The sequence below is a fragment of the Calypte anna genome, chromosome 3 (genome assembly GCF_003957555.1).
Source record: "Calypte anna isolate BGI_N300 chromosome 3, bCalAnn1_v1.p, whole genome shotgun sequence".
Classification (NCBI taxonomy): domain Eukaryota; kingdom Metazoa; phylum Chordata; class Aves; order Apodiformes; family Trochilidae; genus Calypte; species Calypte anna.
In genome coordinates, this window is record NC_044246.1 from 11,887,921 (window position 1) to 11,903,713 (window position 15,793).

Here is a 15,793-nt window from a genome sequence, read left to right on the forward strand (position 1 = left end):
AATAAAAATACTGAGCTCTTTTTGATGAGAATCATAAAAGAGATTTTAATCTTTTCCACCCATAACTCATCCTGTCTAAGCCTCCTATCACCTGTGACTAAATTAAGGGATTATTTTTTTTTCCTCAGAAGTACTACTGGATGTCAGGGAGAGATCTGTTGCTAAGTCAGTCAAGCTTCACCTGTATTATATCTCCAGGCCTGGTTAATACTTGATTTACATAATATTGGTTCATGCTTCATCTATTTGTAATTCATTTTGCTGCCAAAACTCTCAGAAAAAGAGTATTTTTCCACTTAAAAGAAACCCCAACAACTCACAATCTGTAGCAAAGCACTAATGCTTTGAACTCAAGATTTCTATCAGGACACATTCACAAACACATCAGAGGGTCCCAAGAAGCCAACTGTAACTCACAAAAGTATTGAAGCAGAGACTGCACCTTATTCCCACTGCCTTTCCCTTAAGAATCTGATCAACCAGTGTCCTCTTGTAAATCCCACAAGATTATGCAGTCTGCCTGACCCCATTTTTAGGAGCCTGCAGCTCCTTTGTAGCTGCAGAACTGCATGCTTCCCATTTAGCAAAAGGTCTCATATCTTTAAAAGTATTTATGTTGCATCTTCCCAGAATCTTTATTGTTAGCTGTATCACTTTACTTTCATGGCCCTTTCTACAGTAGAAATTTCATTTCCTTTTTGTGTGTATTACAAAAACCTCAATATTTTTATTTCCTACTTTCCTATACAAGTAGTGACTTTTTACATTTGGCATATTGTCTCTTTAAAACTTCCTGCTATGCTGGTACAGAGCTCATCTTCAGACATTACTATGTAGAAGATCAACAAGTAAGAGGAGATAACACTCAAGATCACCAAACCAACTAAATTATGAAAGGCTTTTTTTCTAATAAAGCATTACAAATTTCTATTCTCAACAACAGTTTGTGCCTTCTGGACTTGCACTGGAAATCTAAACTGGACAGAATGAAAATTTGCATTAAAGCTTGTTACAGTCTAGCTGGCCTTGAAAAATGTTTATGTAGTAATTATGTCAAGACTCATTAAATCAGAAATATTAATCCATTCTCTAGTGCTTAAAAGAATGGAAGTTCAGCATTTGAACTGATAAATCAATTGCTTAAAAGCAGAAAAATGTTCTAAAAATGCTAACCAATGTATTTTTGCTTTCCAGATCGCATGTATGGCACATGTGAGATAGACTGGGCAAAAGCCAACTTCTCAACAATCTACAAGTCCTACATTGTCTCCATTTTTATCTGCTGCTTTTTCTTACCTGTCACTGTCATGGTCTTCTCATATGTGTCAATTATCAATACTGTCAAGCTAAGCCATACATTAGCAGGACTAGGTGATCCCACAGACAGGCAGAGGAGAATGGAACGGGATGTCACCAGGGTGAGTTTGGGTTTCCTCTTGGGTGGGATTTATCTCAATGAATTTCATCTTTCAAAAAATTGGTTTCACCTAGAACTGAGAAGAAAACCAGTCAGCTGCATTTCATTTCTCTATTATCTCTAGTTACAGAGGCTGAACTCAGTGAATAACATGAGGTTTGTTTAAAACTCCTACCTCCCATCAGCTGCTTAATGTTTGTGCTACATCACATGTAAAAAATAATCTGAATATAATTGGATTATACAAAAACAAAAGTTTGGTTTGGTATATCCTCTTCCAGAAGTTATGTTACTTCTGAGCACATGCAGTAGTTATGGTGGAGCTTTCAATTTACTTTGACTTGTCTAGCCAGAACCTTCTGAATTCATGTAAATGTACAGGAGACTGTAGCTATTTTCATTCCATTAGGTGAGGCATTGCTCAAGCACTCAACCATGCCAAAATCTGATATATTCTAGATCTAGCCAGGCTTCTAGATCTACTCTGCTCCATCAAATCAAACCTTTTGCTTGCCTGTATTCTGTGAGCCATACCCTCAACATGCATGCTTCCCTTCCAACCAAGCATCCGAGCTAGTATTCCCAGTGTATTGCTTCCCTGAGCCAGAATCAATTTAACATTGTTCTTCTATCTTCTAGGTTTCTATTGTCATTTGCACAGCCTTTATTATTGCATGGTCACCATATGCTGTCATCTCCATATGGTCTGCCTATGGCCACCCTGTGCCCAATCTCACCAGCATCCTTGCCAGTTTGTTTGCTAAGTCTGCCAGTTTCTACAACCCCATTATCTACTTTGGAATGAGCTCCAAATTTCGGAGGGACATTTTCATCCTGTTCCATTGTGCCAAGGAAGTCAAGGACCCTGTGAAGCTGAAGCGTTTCAAAAACCTCAAGCAAAAACAGCAAGAGCCCCATCAGAAAGAAGAGAAGTATGCAGGAGTCGTACACCCTGCACCAAGCCCTGATTCTGGGGTGGGAACTCCAACCAACACCCCACCTCCACCAAATAGGGAAGTGTATTTTGGTATTCTGGATACACCATCTAACAACCCTGATATTGAATGTGATAGACTGTAAGATTTGCAGCCACTTAACACATGTGCTCACCTTGTGTTCAGGAAGACCCTCTTCAGATCAGTGCTTCAGTGATTTCCTAATTCCCTGTCCATCTGTTTCTTGCTATAGCACTGATGGCTGTACAACTCAAGCAAGTCAGGTGGTCAAGTGATACTTTCCTTCTGAGTAGGTACAAAATGCTATGAAGCACATTACAATGTGGGCAGCACACCTGGTGCCAGAAACATCCAATTTTCACATGTACGCAGGAAGCAGACAACTGACTTGTGAAGAGCAGGCTTTAGCTAGCAAAAAAACTAATAGGTTTGCAGAATTTATTAATTAGGAAGCTGTATTTCCAAATATTTTTTCCTTTTCAACAGTCCTAGCCACAGAGGATTATTTTAGCTCTGTGGTGCTGCCCAGCCCTAGTTGCAGAAGTCATTCCCTGCTGAGATTGCAGAGGAGCCACTGCAGCTCCATGGCTGTAAATTGGTGGGCAAAACCCTGTGGTCCCTGGGGGGCACAGAAGCATCAGAAACATGTCTGATGTGAGGCTCTTGGGCCCCTGGCATGCAGGGCTTTGTGTCTGATCACCTGTGCCTGGCTCTGTCTGTGGTTATGAAAGTGCTGGGATTTGTAGATCTTGGCATTTTCTGGTCACTGTAAAAGAAAAAAGAAAAAAAAATTTTAAGGGTACTGATGAAATGTGGTATCAAAACTATTTACAAAACATAATCTAACACTTCACTGCTGCTCTTAAAGAAAATTTTTCATTAAAAAATTACTTTTAGGTAAACATAACTAAGTAGCAATTAAGGCTGGAAATCTAAATAGTTTAGCTATAGGCTTAAATCAGTAGTAAAATGATCAGATGATATCACATCAAATTATTCCATGAAGCTGATTTTACAGAATCAAAGTGAGGAGGTATATCTTTATAATTCCCCATCTTGGAAATTAACTGCATACTCAGAGAATTTTATAAAAATGTCTTTGTATTAGCCATGGAAACTGTGGGTTCATATAGCACTGTTTGCAAGTTAAACAAGGGGAAACAAAAATAAAAAGGAAGAAGTGGAAAACCCAACATTGGTTGCTAACCTCATGGCTATTTATGACTTTTTGGAATCTCACTGTCTGGGTGTGCTAAAACGCAGTTGTTTTGCAAAAGTGTGCTTTTCAAGATGTGTTTCTTGGGAAAGTTACAAAGAGAGCCTGCCTTCATTTCCTCTATTACTCTATTTGTTTTGAGAAAATCACCTGTGTTTTGAAGTTAAAAACAAATAAACATCACAAGCAACCGTGGGGAACTGTGTTTTCTTTCATGGCCACAGATCCGAACTACGAGAGTATTCATTTTCGTGGAGAATGTTGAGATATGGGTACTATTTCATTACCATAAATAATTAAAAGCAATTAAGTAAACACCTTTCTTCCAGATAAAATCGCAATGCCATGGCTGCAGAAATAGATGAAATCATTCAGGGCAAAATCCTGTCACAGCTGGATGAAACCAGGCAGGGCTCACCAAAGCTGGCGTGCAGTTTTGAAAGCTTATAGGTGTAGCACAAAATGCACCTTGTTAACCCTGCTGGAGCAAATCTCACTGCTGAGAGTGCTTGGGTTTTGCTCCAAAGGAAGAGGAGTGCCATGCATCCCCCTCAGAGGTACCTATAGCTGCAAGTGTGCTGGACACCTGCCCTTGCAGCCTTCATGGCCACAGGTACCAAGATAGCTTTTCAACTGTATTTTCACTAATCTCCCAATAATTAGGGAAAATTCTGCCCTACTGCATTGTAGCAGTGATGCTGATCTGCAGGACTGACAGACAAAGAAAGATGTGAAAAGGGCGAAGGGAAAGGTGGAACAATAAGTCTGCTTCCAAGACTGTCATCAAACTCCAAATGAAATCCCTACCCAGTTCCTGAGTCATGAGGTTAGACAGGGGGAAGAGAAGGGATTAGTGAAAATGAGCCTGAACAGGAACAGAGCAGAGACAAGAGAGGGATAACCAGATACATGAGGGAGCAAGGGGCCAAAGGATGCATGTCTGCTGAAAGGCAAATAGAAATGAACAACACAGAAAACCTTGACTGGGCCACAGCAGACATCCCTCCTGCCAGGTCTATGGCTACAGTGGATATACAGTAATACCATGGGGCTCCTTAACTGTAGAGCAGAATATCTGGATTTGCAGGTTACACAGGAGAAAAGAGGACAGATGCCTTTGCAGGCACCAACATGTGCTCCAGGTTCAGTAACAGCAGGAGCACCTTTATCCCTGAAGTTACTCCAGTTATAAAGCTTTTAGCCTTATAAAGCTTTTAGCCCTACAGCACCAGTGCCCAACAGCTGCACCAACACGAGCAGGTGGCTGAAGGCAGAAAAAAAAAAAAGTTCAGAATCTGTTAATGTTCAAGTTCAGGTGAGAGCACACATTTCAAGTGTATGAATCAATGCCAACCAATTTGTAAAACATTTTGCCTATGGCCTGGATTTCCTGCCATTGTCTCTGGTCCCACATCTGCCAGGAGAAGGCTGACTCCAGCTACTGCCTCCACAGCTGTGCTACTCTGCCAGCTAAGCCCATGCTGCACATCAGGGAGGAGCAAGGAACTTGGGGAATTGAGACAATTGGCAGGGATATATCCAGCCTAGAAGTGCTGGAAGGCGATGATGGGTTTTTCTGCTTTTTACTTAGTGAGAATGAAGCATAACACAAACAGCATAGGGAGTCCTGGAGTCCAATTACTCCTCCCCACAACCCTGGATTTTATTTTACAGTGAATGAGTTTGAGCTGCAGAGATGCGAGAAGGCTGGAAGCCAGGACACCAGACAGGGTTGCTAATAGGGACTGGTTCTTCCACTACCTCTACCAGGGGCCTTTTTTCAGTGTGTGTTGTGTTGAATGGATAAGTGCCAGCCTGCACAAATGAGATCTCATGACTATTGCTAGTATCCAAATAATTTCTTGTCATGAGGTAGGAGAATAATATTCAGATCTTCCTGCCTTTGCATAGAAATTCTGGCACATAGGCTCCTTCTGTCTCTCTTGCTCAGCCTTAGATATTATTGTGAGATTTTGTAATTTCTGTGGTTGGTATCATATATGGAACAATAAAACCGAGTAGCATCATCTGGCAGAAAGCATTAGGCCAAGCAATCCTACTGTTTCCAGAGGCTGCTCTCAGCATTTGCTGGCTTGTTGTAGCAAGACTTGAGACAGAGGTTATCCCTCTTTTAGCCTAGATGCAAGAAACTCAGCTAAAAAAAAAACCTTTCTATAGCTGTTCATTATCCATTTCTTTACTCACAGCACTGTTGACATTATTAAATTACCCCAGAAAAAGTTACATGCTTGAGCACAGTAAAGTTACTCTGCAAAAAACTTTAAGCCCTTAAGCCACCCTTTGAAAGCCACCCCACCTTTCGCTACTCTACATACTCATTTCCAAACATTTCCCAACTATTTTGATTAGCTATTGATTAGTACAATCAGCAGGCAAGTTCTTAATGGCTACACAATTCCTGTATTTACATGTGTATCAAAATCTCATTAGCTCTTCTTGATTATTTATTACATCAGCATTATTCATAATTATCAACAGATCAGTCTTAAACCTTAATCACTGCATTTATTAATCATGAAGTGCAGTTATTAATACAGACATGTACAACTTGGCCCTGCAGGTTGATAACCCTTTCACTTGGGCTATAGATTTTGAACAATTAAACTAACCCAGGACAACTCCCACATTTAAAAAACAGCCTAGATCTGGGGGAAAAAAAAATATAGTAACCACTTGTAAGAAAATCTTTTGGGCCTGCATGTTTGCCAAGCTGCAAATCCTTTATGGTGTCAGCAAATCTGAAATACATAGCAACATTTCCAAATAGCTTTGACATATCTAAAAACAAGATGAATAACTTGAGTGTGGAGTTGGAGGGATGGGGACAGCCTGCTGGAGTCCAGGTCCTCTTCTCATTGCTTTTGTGTCTTATCTAAAGAGTCATGTAGAAGTATTTCTTGCAGCAGAGATCGGAAAACACAAATTTCCCCTCTACCTCCCCTAAGACACTGACTTTGTTACAGTGTGAAGTTCTCAGGCTTGCACCCCCTTCCAGACTCTCCTCCCACTCTTAAAAATCCTTCATTCTTTGCTGCACAGACTGACAAGACCCAAGAGTTACAGTGTGCCCATCCAAGCCTACAGTGAGGCACTTTTCTCAGAGAGAGAGATGGAGACAAAATCCCTTCCTGAGGGCAGGGCTGGACATCATCCTCCTGCTACCCTGATGAATGCTCCCACCCTGGGAAATAAATGAAACAGGTAGGTACTGCTACCACATCTGTATTTGCAACTCTCCTGGAGACAAACCAGCCTGGCAAACCAGCTTCTGGCAATGCTGTCTATGTGTCTCCCTCTGCCTTTCAAATTGCCAAAGGTCTGAACCTTTGCAGCACATCAACAAATGTAAAGGATTTTTGCAAGCACTTTAGGAACCCTGCAAACTAAAGTGAAAGTGCCTGCAGATCAAATGGGTCTATCTCTAGCACGCGGTCTGAAGTGCCTGATGCCTGTCTGCAACCAAGATCCCACAGACTTCCTGAACTGATGGTCTAAGAATATGAAAAGCTACAATACTGTGCAAATGGGGGGAAAAAATACCTCCAAGGTTCTCTGATCAGCATACACTTCTACTTTGTGGGAGATGGCAATTAAGCAACTCCAGATGAAGCAGACTAAAAGCTGAAATCATCATCTTCTCCAGAGGAACAGAGTAAAGGTACTACTGGGTACACACAAGCACAGATCCTGCAAGGAACTTTGTGCCTGGAAAGACTCTTAAAACTTCAAATACTCACATTAAGATTAAAACAGGTAGCTAAGCAAAGTGCATTGATTGCAGGAGCAGACAGGACCTGGGCCTATGTTTTTTTTCTACAGCTTTGAGTACACAAATATGTATTTAATATATTGTTCTCAGAGTCTTGTTTCTGAGTTGGATTTTTTTTTTCATCTCTCAATACAATGAGAGTTTTATGATAAAAGAGAAGCAAGACTGCATCCTTCTTGATGTGGAGAAGAATAAATTTAAGTTTCAAAGGATGTCTAAATAGTACTGCAGTAAGAACACAAAATACTAAGATAATAACTAAATGGAAAGTAGTAATCTCACTGCTAATACAAAAAACAAGGCCACAATGAAAGATAATTTTTTAAAGAACTACCAGCTGTCTGTGCCAATAACCATTATGTTTAATGTTCATCAAGTGAGACAAAGCCCTTTGGGGATAACAAACACATAGCATTTAATTATGTAATAGGACGTAACCTAGTGAAATGGGAGTGGAAGGACTTGCAGAAAACTGCAATAAACACCCTCCCCTCACTGATATTTTACAACCTCCAGTAGCCTTTGACACTTTCCAGTCTGTCTGATGAGAAGAACTGCCCCCAGGGCAAAGCTGGGATGGTCTTGTGGGGTGTGCATCTGCCTGGACACAGCTCTGATGGGTCCAGCACGAGCTGCCCAAGCAGGAGACACTTGAGCATGTGTCACATATGCAGCAGTATTTGCAGAAGGGAGTATGAAATCAGGAGCAATGTTTGGCAGCACAAATGAGAGGGCAAGCATGTCTTGGAGAGGTGACCTCTAAAAACCTTACCATACACCAAAGACAATTTTCAAACTAATTCATATCATGTAACATTCATCCAGTCAAGTGGGAGAAGTGAGAGAAGTTTAGTGAACTTGGGACATGCTTCTCACCACTGGTAAATTGCTGTATGAAATGAACAAAATTAACTTCTCTGAAACCAAGCAAGGCAGTCCCTGGGATAACATGTTGTCTGTACACATTATCATCCTTGACTGATAACGTGTCAACTGACAAACCAGCCCTTGGCTTCCTTTGCTGGAAGGCAGTCAAGTACAGTGGTGTGATCATGTCTCCTATCTGAAAAAATCATCCCAGGAAAATGACCAGTTCAAGAATCTTCAACTTTAAGTCCTAGCTCCAGAGATGAAATCTCTATTTCTCCACAATATGGAAAAGCCATTCCCCATCCTTGGAGTCGGGGGTGGTGAAGATACTCACTTTTTGGGAAGTTGATATACAATTCATTCTTTGAAATATGCTATATATATTCCTGGAAATACATATTCTTGGAAAGATAATGCACCTTAATGTGATGGCATGGAGCCCAAAGGAAGGAGGGTAGAGTGCCATGGAAGTCACTGGTCACCGTTTGACTATCAAAACACAAAAGCACCCTTGCAAGCCAAGAAAGACTCAGAACAGACAAGCAATGTCAAAAGCCCAAAGAAGATAGGCTACCAGAACAGTAAAATTGCTGTGCTTACCTCATATTTCACTTTTTTCTGGGATGTTACAATCCAAATGAGGCACACAAAGACCTGCAAGGACCAGAGGTGTAGCACAGTATATTTGTCTTATAAATTCCTTTCATGGAGTGGCAGGCTGGGAATGCAGGTCAGACCCATGTCTGGGGAGTTATTGCCTATTTGCTGGGCTTCGGTACTGCCTGAACCCTTTCAATCTATGCCTGGGATGGTACTTCTGGCCTCACAAATTTACAGTCTTCAAATATGACCCATTCAGTGAATCTGCTCTATAACCTAAAGACTTTTCCCTAATGTCTCCATCTGCAAAATCTAGAATTGTACTTTGCCTAGCAAGTTCAGTGGGCTCAGTCAGGTCTAGAGATAAACATATGGTCTCTCAGCTGTAGAGCCCAAAGGTTTTTAATGAAGACAACAAGCCTCAGCTGCCTCTGATTCTGAAGAATCTGGTTGCTTTCTGGATAGCAGAATCCACCCAAAGCACTTCTGCCATGAGGAAGTCAGGTTTATCATATTTGTTAATATGGAATCTTGCACAGTAAGCAAAGTAAAAACTAGCTGGAGTCTGGGCAGTTGCAGTTACTAACAGTGTTGATATTATTTTTTCTACTTAATCACAACAGTCACTTTATCTCATCTCTTGGTCTCATGGGCTTACAGGATTTCACTGACCTACCTAAACATCAAAGAGCAAAGATGTCCTGCCATCCTAGCATACAGCTGACCATAAGAAGTTCCAATTTTGAACTGGTCATTTTCATTGCTTAGGGTAAAAATGGAACAGCTAAGCAAGCTTTTCCAGACTCTCCAAAAGAAAGCCCATCAGTCTGTAAATCCCTGTATTAGCCCAGGTTACAAACCAAAGACAAAAGTCCAGATCTTTGGGCAGCAAGAGAGAATGATCCCAGCCTCTGGCTGCCATTCAAGCCCTTCCTTGACACCTGAATAAGCCCAGCAAGGATTAAATATGCTCAGCATGGCCAGGAAACAAGCCTGGTCTGTATGGCTGCTCTCCCCTTCAGCACTGCTTTGACTTAGTCACAATTATTTCAGGCTTTGTTAACCAGGCATGGGTCAATTTGATTTGCTCAGCAACAGGCTTAAAAAAACAAATAATCCAATTAATGAAAGAAGCAGCATATAAAAGTGTTTGGAAAGGGTTGGGAAAGCCAGGAGAAGCAGCCAGCATGTCCCTAGTGGAACATCTCCCTCTAAACAAGGGCACAAAGAGGCCCCTTGTTAGCTCAGCAGGGCCAGCAGTGTGGCTGCTCATTGAACCCCACAGTTCTCAGGATGGTGACATTTCACTGGGACTCAGAAAAACAAGGTGGGGGGGCACAACATAAGTCATGCAGACATTCAGGCTTGCAGTTAAGTGAACTTCAGAGACAAATGCTAACATTTGCAACTGCTGCCCACTTCCAGTCCTAAGACAAGGGCTTAAATAAAACTTCCCTCTTGCCCCTCAACCCAGCTTTCATTTCAGCAACAAAAAAGAAATGTCAGAAGAGATTGAAGAGTATAACTTTAGCCCTGAAATGAGTGTTTATGCTTAGGCTAAGAGGGGAGTGGGAAGAAGGAGATTGAAGACTGCTCACAATTATTCACATTTCAGCCACAGAAAATATGTGTAGGACTATTCATTTCAAAGGTTGTTGTTGATAACAACATTCAGCTGCAGAAATGCCTAAATATCACTTAGAGAAAGAGACAATTCCTTTGCCTGCCTGGAGTGATGAAAATTGAGTGCTTTGGCTCAGATTCTTTGTACCACCTCTCCAGTCCTGACCTTTGCTGTGTAAAACCTGCTGATTAGCAAACCCCACCATTGATGCTCTCCTTCAAAAGGGGTCATCACAAACATTACTGTATTATCCTTTCCAAACCCAGGGAAAAATCCCCCCCTGGCCAAGAGTCCCCTGGCCCAGCTATTGTGTTTATGGCCATGGCAGTTTTGAGACATGACACACTCTGTGAGATGGGTTGTTGAGGCACAGAGGAAAACCCAGCATCTTCCCCAACAGCTGCCTTTGTTCCTACCAGATATAGGATCTCACCTGCGTCTTCCCTACAGATTTCCCCAACAGCTTTCCTTGAGGGAAGGAAAAACAGAGGGCATCAGAGGGGAAATATCCCCTCTCCTTTCCCCATCACATCCTCACTTATGTGTTTGAGTCTGCCCCTCAGAGCAGAGCAAAAAAGGTTCTCCCATTTTCACCCTAGAGATATGGGTCAAAAATCCTACTCCCTTGCAAGCAGGAGCAAACTTATTAACTGTAACTCACAAAGATGACATCCATAGTGTCTTCAGATGAGGCCAAGTCACAGAATAATTGAAATGTTTAAAGACAGGAGGACACCAAGGCCAAGTGCTTGGGCACTGCAGGATAACATTAGTTCCTCTTATCGAGATTCTTGTGCATAAAACTGTTCTCGGACTTTCTGAAGTCTTTTAGATCAGAAATAATAGCCCCCCTGACAGCAGTAAACATACATACAAACACACTGACAGCAGTTACATACTCTTCAGCAGCTGTTTATGGCATAGAAACATCCACATGCCACCTCTGCCATCCCACCCAGTGGGGACTCAGCCCACTCTTGGTCCAACCTGTTGATTTCCATTATCTAAAATATTTGATAACAGGAGCAGCAGTGTTGGAAATCTCTTCTGAAATACCAGCCCAAGCACTGATTTCTAGTTCCTAGAAACCATCTTTTCCATAGCAACTGACTCCATAGAGATTTGCATGCACTGTCACAGGTTGCTACAGATGAAATACCAAAGATATCACAGAATATCTTCAAAGACACTTCAAAAAAAAAAAAAAAATCCAAGAGGCAAATGAAAACTAACATTTGTACAGCATCCTCAGTTACAGATGTTTGATCACACATTTTCTGAACACAGCCTGTTTGCATGTCATCATATGGATGCACCTCTCCTGTAGAAAAGCAGATGCGATGATGGGAAATGCTGGTGTGCCCAGTTTTCTTTTGAAGTCCATTTATCTGCATTCTTTCATTTCTTGGATCTCTTAGCAGGCATCAACTTGATTTTATGTCCCTGGCTCAGTGACCTTCAGAAGTCCCAGCCTTGGAAATGCAAAACAGAGTAAACAGGGAGTTCACTCAACTTCCCATTACTGGGTAGAGTTATTTGGCAAACTGCAGCACTCACAATAATCCCCATTCCTTTCCCCCACCCCCACCATGTGAATAGAAACAAACAGAGCAAAAGACTAAAAGAAAACGATTACTTACTGCAAACTAACCCTATTTATTACATGCAAATCAGTACTTGTTTCAATTTTCTTTCTCATTCTTGTAAATTTTTACTAGATGATGAGAATTATTCACCACTGAAAGCAAAGAAGAGAAATCTGTAAAGCAACAATTTTGTGAAAACCGAAGAAATTTACTTTATAGCAGCAGAAGCTTTAAAATGTAATGTCCCCCAAAATCACTGCTTAATTCAACAAGAACAGCTGACGGAAGCAATTATAGTTAGCACTTGCAGGTTTCTATAAAGGTTTTCCCATGAAATGCCACAGAGGAGACCAAGTGAGCTTCTGATGGTATCCCCTCAGACACCTGAGCTCCTTTCAGTATTGATGCAGGGTATATGCAAAAGCTATCCCAATCCCTGGAAAAACAGTTGGGTGGCAAAAAGCCCACAAGGAGGACATTATTCCCTGGCTTCTCCCTGAGACTTCCAAACCCCTATGGGATGCAACAGAAACCATCAGGATTTTGCAAACCAAAGTCCAAAAGCTGACCTCAGCACACTGCACACTGTGGCAAGGTTATAGGTGCAGCAGGAGGAAATGTTTCTTTTTTTCTTTGTCCTAAGCAACTCCTTCCCCAGCACATGTATCTTGACTGCATGTATCTGCAGAGCCTGAGATGTCTCTGGGAGTCATGAGAAACATGGGCATTCCTCGCAGGGCTGGGAAACCCAGTACCTGTCTGCAGCATCTTTTTCTGTTGTTGTTGTTTCTTTTGCTGATGGATTTTTAAAAAAAGGAATTTGTCTTATACATCCCACCTCTTCTGAATGAAGCCATCAATTTTCAAAGTTACTTGAGGAGCTATTTTCAGAAGAGCTTCCCTACTGCCATCAATCCAAAGAAAGCAGGCCAGGTAGAGGACCAGGCTCTCCTACAGCAGCTTCCTTTCCTCAGGTTTGGGAAGTCAAGGGCTGGCCAGGGAAGCTCCAGAATCATCATTGGCAACCAGCTGGTAGCTGCAGGGGTGAACCCTCTCAGGTGTCTTTTGTGGAACAAGCCCTGGGAGATAGGTTCCTAGGTCCTTCTACAGATACCTCTCCTCCTCTGTTCCTTCAGTAACCTGAGCATCTTTTCAAACTCACTTCTGTAAGCTCTGTGCTTCTCAGCTTCTTTTCTGCAAGATCTGCTTCCCTTTCTTTTCTTCTGATACGTTATATGAATATGAATTTCACTGTTTGTCTTCTTTAAAAAAAGCTGTGAGAACCTAAGGTGAAAAATGTCTCTTATTATAGTAGTTTGAAAGCATTTACAGTATAAAGCACTTTGAGAAGTTAGCAAGCATAAAATGTAGAGGCTTTCCTGTTACAATTCTTATGGAGATCTAATGCTAGAGATTATAAGAATTCAAATGGTATCTCCAGGTTAACTGTGCTTTTGACTAAGCAATTAATTAGAAGTAATTTACTTAATTTGGGGATCAAAATGCAGAGCTCACCTTATAATACATGGTTGTGGCACTAGAAGCAAAGAACTCAAGATAGAGCTTATTCAGAGAGAAACGTTTTTCTAAAAGATTTGAAGAGTTCTTTTTTTTCTTTCTTTTACATGTATCAAAAGAGCAGCTTTTCTTCTCAAGGCTTGATTTCAGAGAAGGATTTAAAATTGGGTTGGATCTTTCTGTGGCCCTTAAAGGCATCAAAGAAGAAAGACCACTCTCCTTTGCTATTCTATTTCTGCATTACTGAATTACTGTAGCTAATTGAATTGCCACAGTGTGGAGTGATGCTTATGCACACTGTCTGTTTTCTGCTTTTTTTAGTGGAAATGAATCATGAATAATGACTGGTTAGTGCACCTCAGAAACTTGTGTCCTCATCTTTTGTCCCTTAGGGTACACCTTATTTCTCTGTAAGGCTGGAAATGCCTCAAACAACTTGTTGCTTGGGGATAAAATAGTGGAAATGGGCAGTAATAAGAGCCATAGCTCTTCTTTAGAGCCTACCCATTTGCACACATATTACCATAAAATCTTAGTCACAAATATCCTGAGCATGAGAAAGGTGAGTTTCCTGCTTCCAGCCCTGCCCCACAGCACCCACTGAGACAGAGCAGCTTCCAGCCCAGCCACTCTAGGTGGACAACAGCATATCCACTGTGGGGCTGGTTCACACACAGTAGAGTAACTTTTTTGAAGATGTTTTAGTGACTGATAGTAGGCTGGTGATTCAGTGTCTTCACAGGACAGTGAAGACTTAGGCTGTGACCAGTTAAAGAAACACCAGAAACACCATCCCTCCCATCCTGCTGGAAGGGAGAGGGACAGGGCAGGGATGGGGAAAAGGGCAAGTGCTGGTATTTCTGCCAGTCCACTGTGGTCTATGTGCCCAGGGAGGCCCTTGCATTGCTCTACACCCTCCTCATGTCCACATCACAGGGGCCCAAGGTGCTCTACATCCCACAGCATCTTCCTTCTGCCCCATCTCTCCAGCAGGACCCTGATTTCCCCCCCCCTTTTTCCCTACTGCCTCCTCTCACTCTGCTGGCCCCCAGCCCCAGGGCCATACAAACTTCTTCCTTTCCTTCCCAACTAAATTCAACCTTGCTGAAACACGGAACAGTCTGTCTACACAACACACACCATCCCCCAGGGAAGGTGTTGTCAACACCTGGATCAGCACAAAGAGAGGTCTATAAAGGTGCAGGAACTGGGGGGGACCCCATGTATTCTCACTCCATGCTGAGATCCCCTGCTCCTACACAGGCACTTGGCCATGCAACCATGTTTCCTGCTCCACCAGCTGGATCCCTCCTGGACCTGTTGCCTGCCTCTAGGCAAATGGACTTGTAAAACATAGTGGGAAAAGGGACCTTACAGGGGGCCAAGCCACCACCACTCAGCTGGGTGAGAGCCATGTAAGCCCTTATACCATGAGGCTTTGCCCAGGGGTGCATGCAGAGGGGCTTTTCATGAACTCTGGCAAATACCTGTTTTGAAAGATACACACCAGTAAAGAAAATATAAACTACCCATTAAACACACTGGAAGTTCTGGCCCCGCCGCATGTTTGGACGCTTCTGCTTGCCAGAGCAGCACTCTGATTTCTGCATGTTGTCTCCAGAAAATACCTGCATTTTGAACAGCCTTCAGTGCCAAGAGCCAAAGCTGGAGAAGACAAGGATAAGGGCACTACAGAGGGGATGCATTCAGTTGCTGAGAGGCAGCCATGAGCTCTCTACTGTGAAGTGGCTTTTACTGGCATCACCTACTTGTTCTGACACCTGATGCCCTACAGAGCATAAATAGAAAACACACCAGGAAAACAGTCAGGAAGAACAGACAGAAGATTGTTACTGGGTTTATATTTTCCAGGCCTGATTTGCAGTGAGTAGTTGCCAAGGTAAGGGGCACTGGGCTTCAGAGTGAGCCCTGGTATTCTCGGCAAACTGAATTAACAGTGGCAGTGGTAGCACATGGCTTACACTGGCAGTATGCAGATAGGGAAAGCACACTGAAAAGGCCATTTTTGTTTTCTGAGAGCTGTGGTCTTCATCTACAAGTTTCAGCACCAAATCCTCCACTGACAAAACCTTTGATTAACAAAGAGTGCTCTCCTAAACAGATGACTTCACTTCTCACACAAGGAGCTTTACACTGATGAATCAGTTTTTATATGATGCAGGAGACCAATAAAATTCATCCCACTTACCCTGGGA

At 42.2% G+C, this 15,793-nt stretch overlaps 1 protein-coding gene across 1 annotated transcript in view; it reads left to right on the top strand.

Moving 5' to 3' along the window:
• Positions 1-2,497, top strand: part of LOC103528614 (opsin-5) — a 29,973-nt gene extending 27,476 nt beyond the window's left edge. Inside the window, exons 5-6 of the mRNA XM_008493975.2 lie at positions 1,195-1,418; positions 2,057-2,497. Of these exons, the coding sequence (XP_008492197.1) occupies positions 1,195-1,418; positions 2,057-2,497 (665 nt within the window). The remainder of the gene's footprint in view (positions 1-1,194; positions 1,419-2,056) is intronic.
• Positions 2,498-15,793: the final 13,296 nt, after the last annotated feature.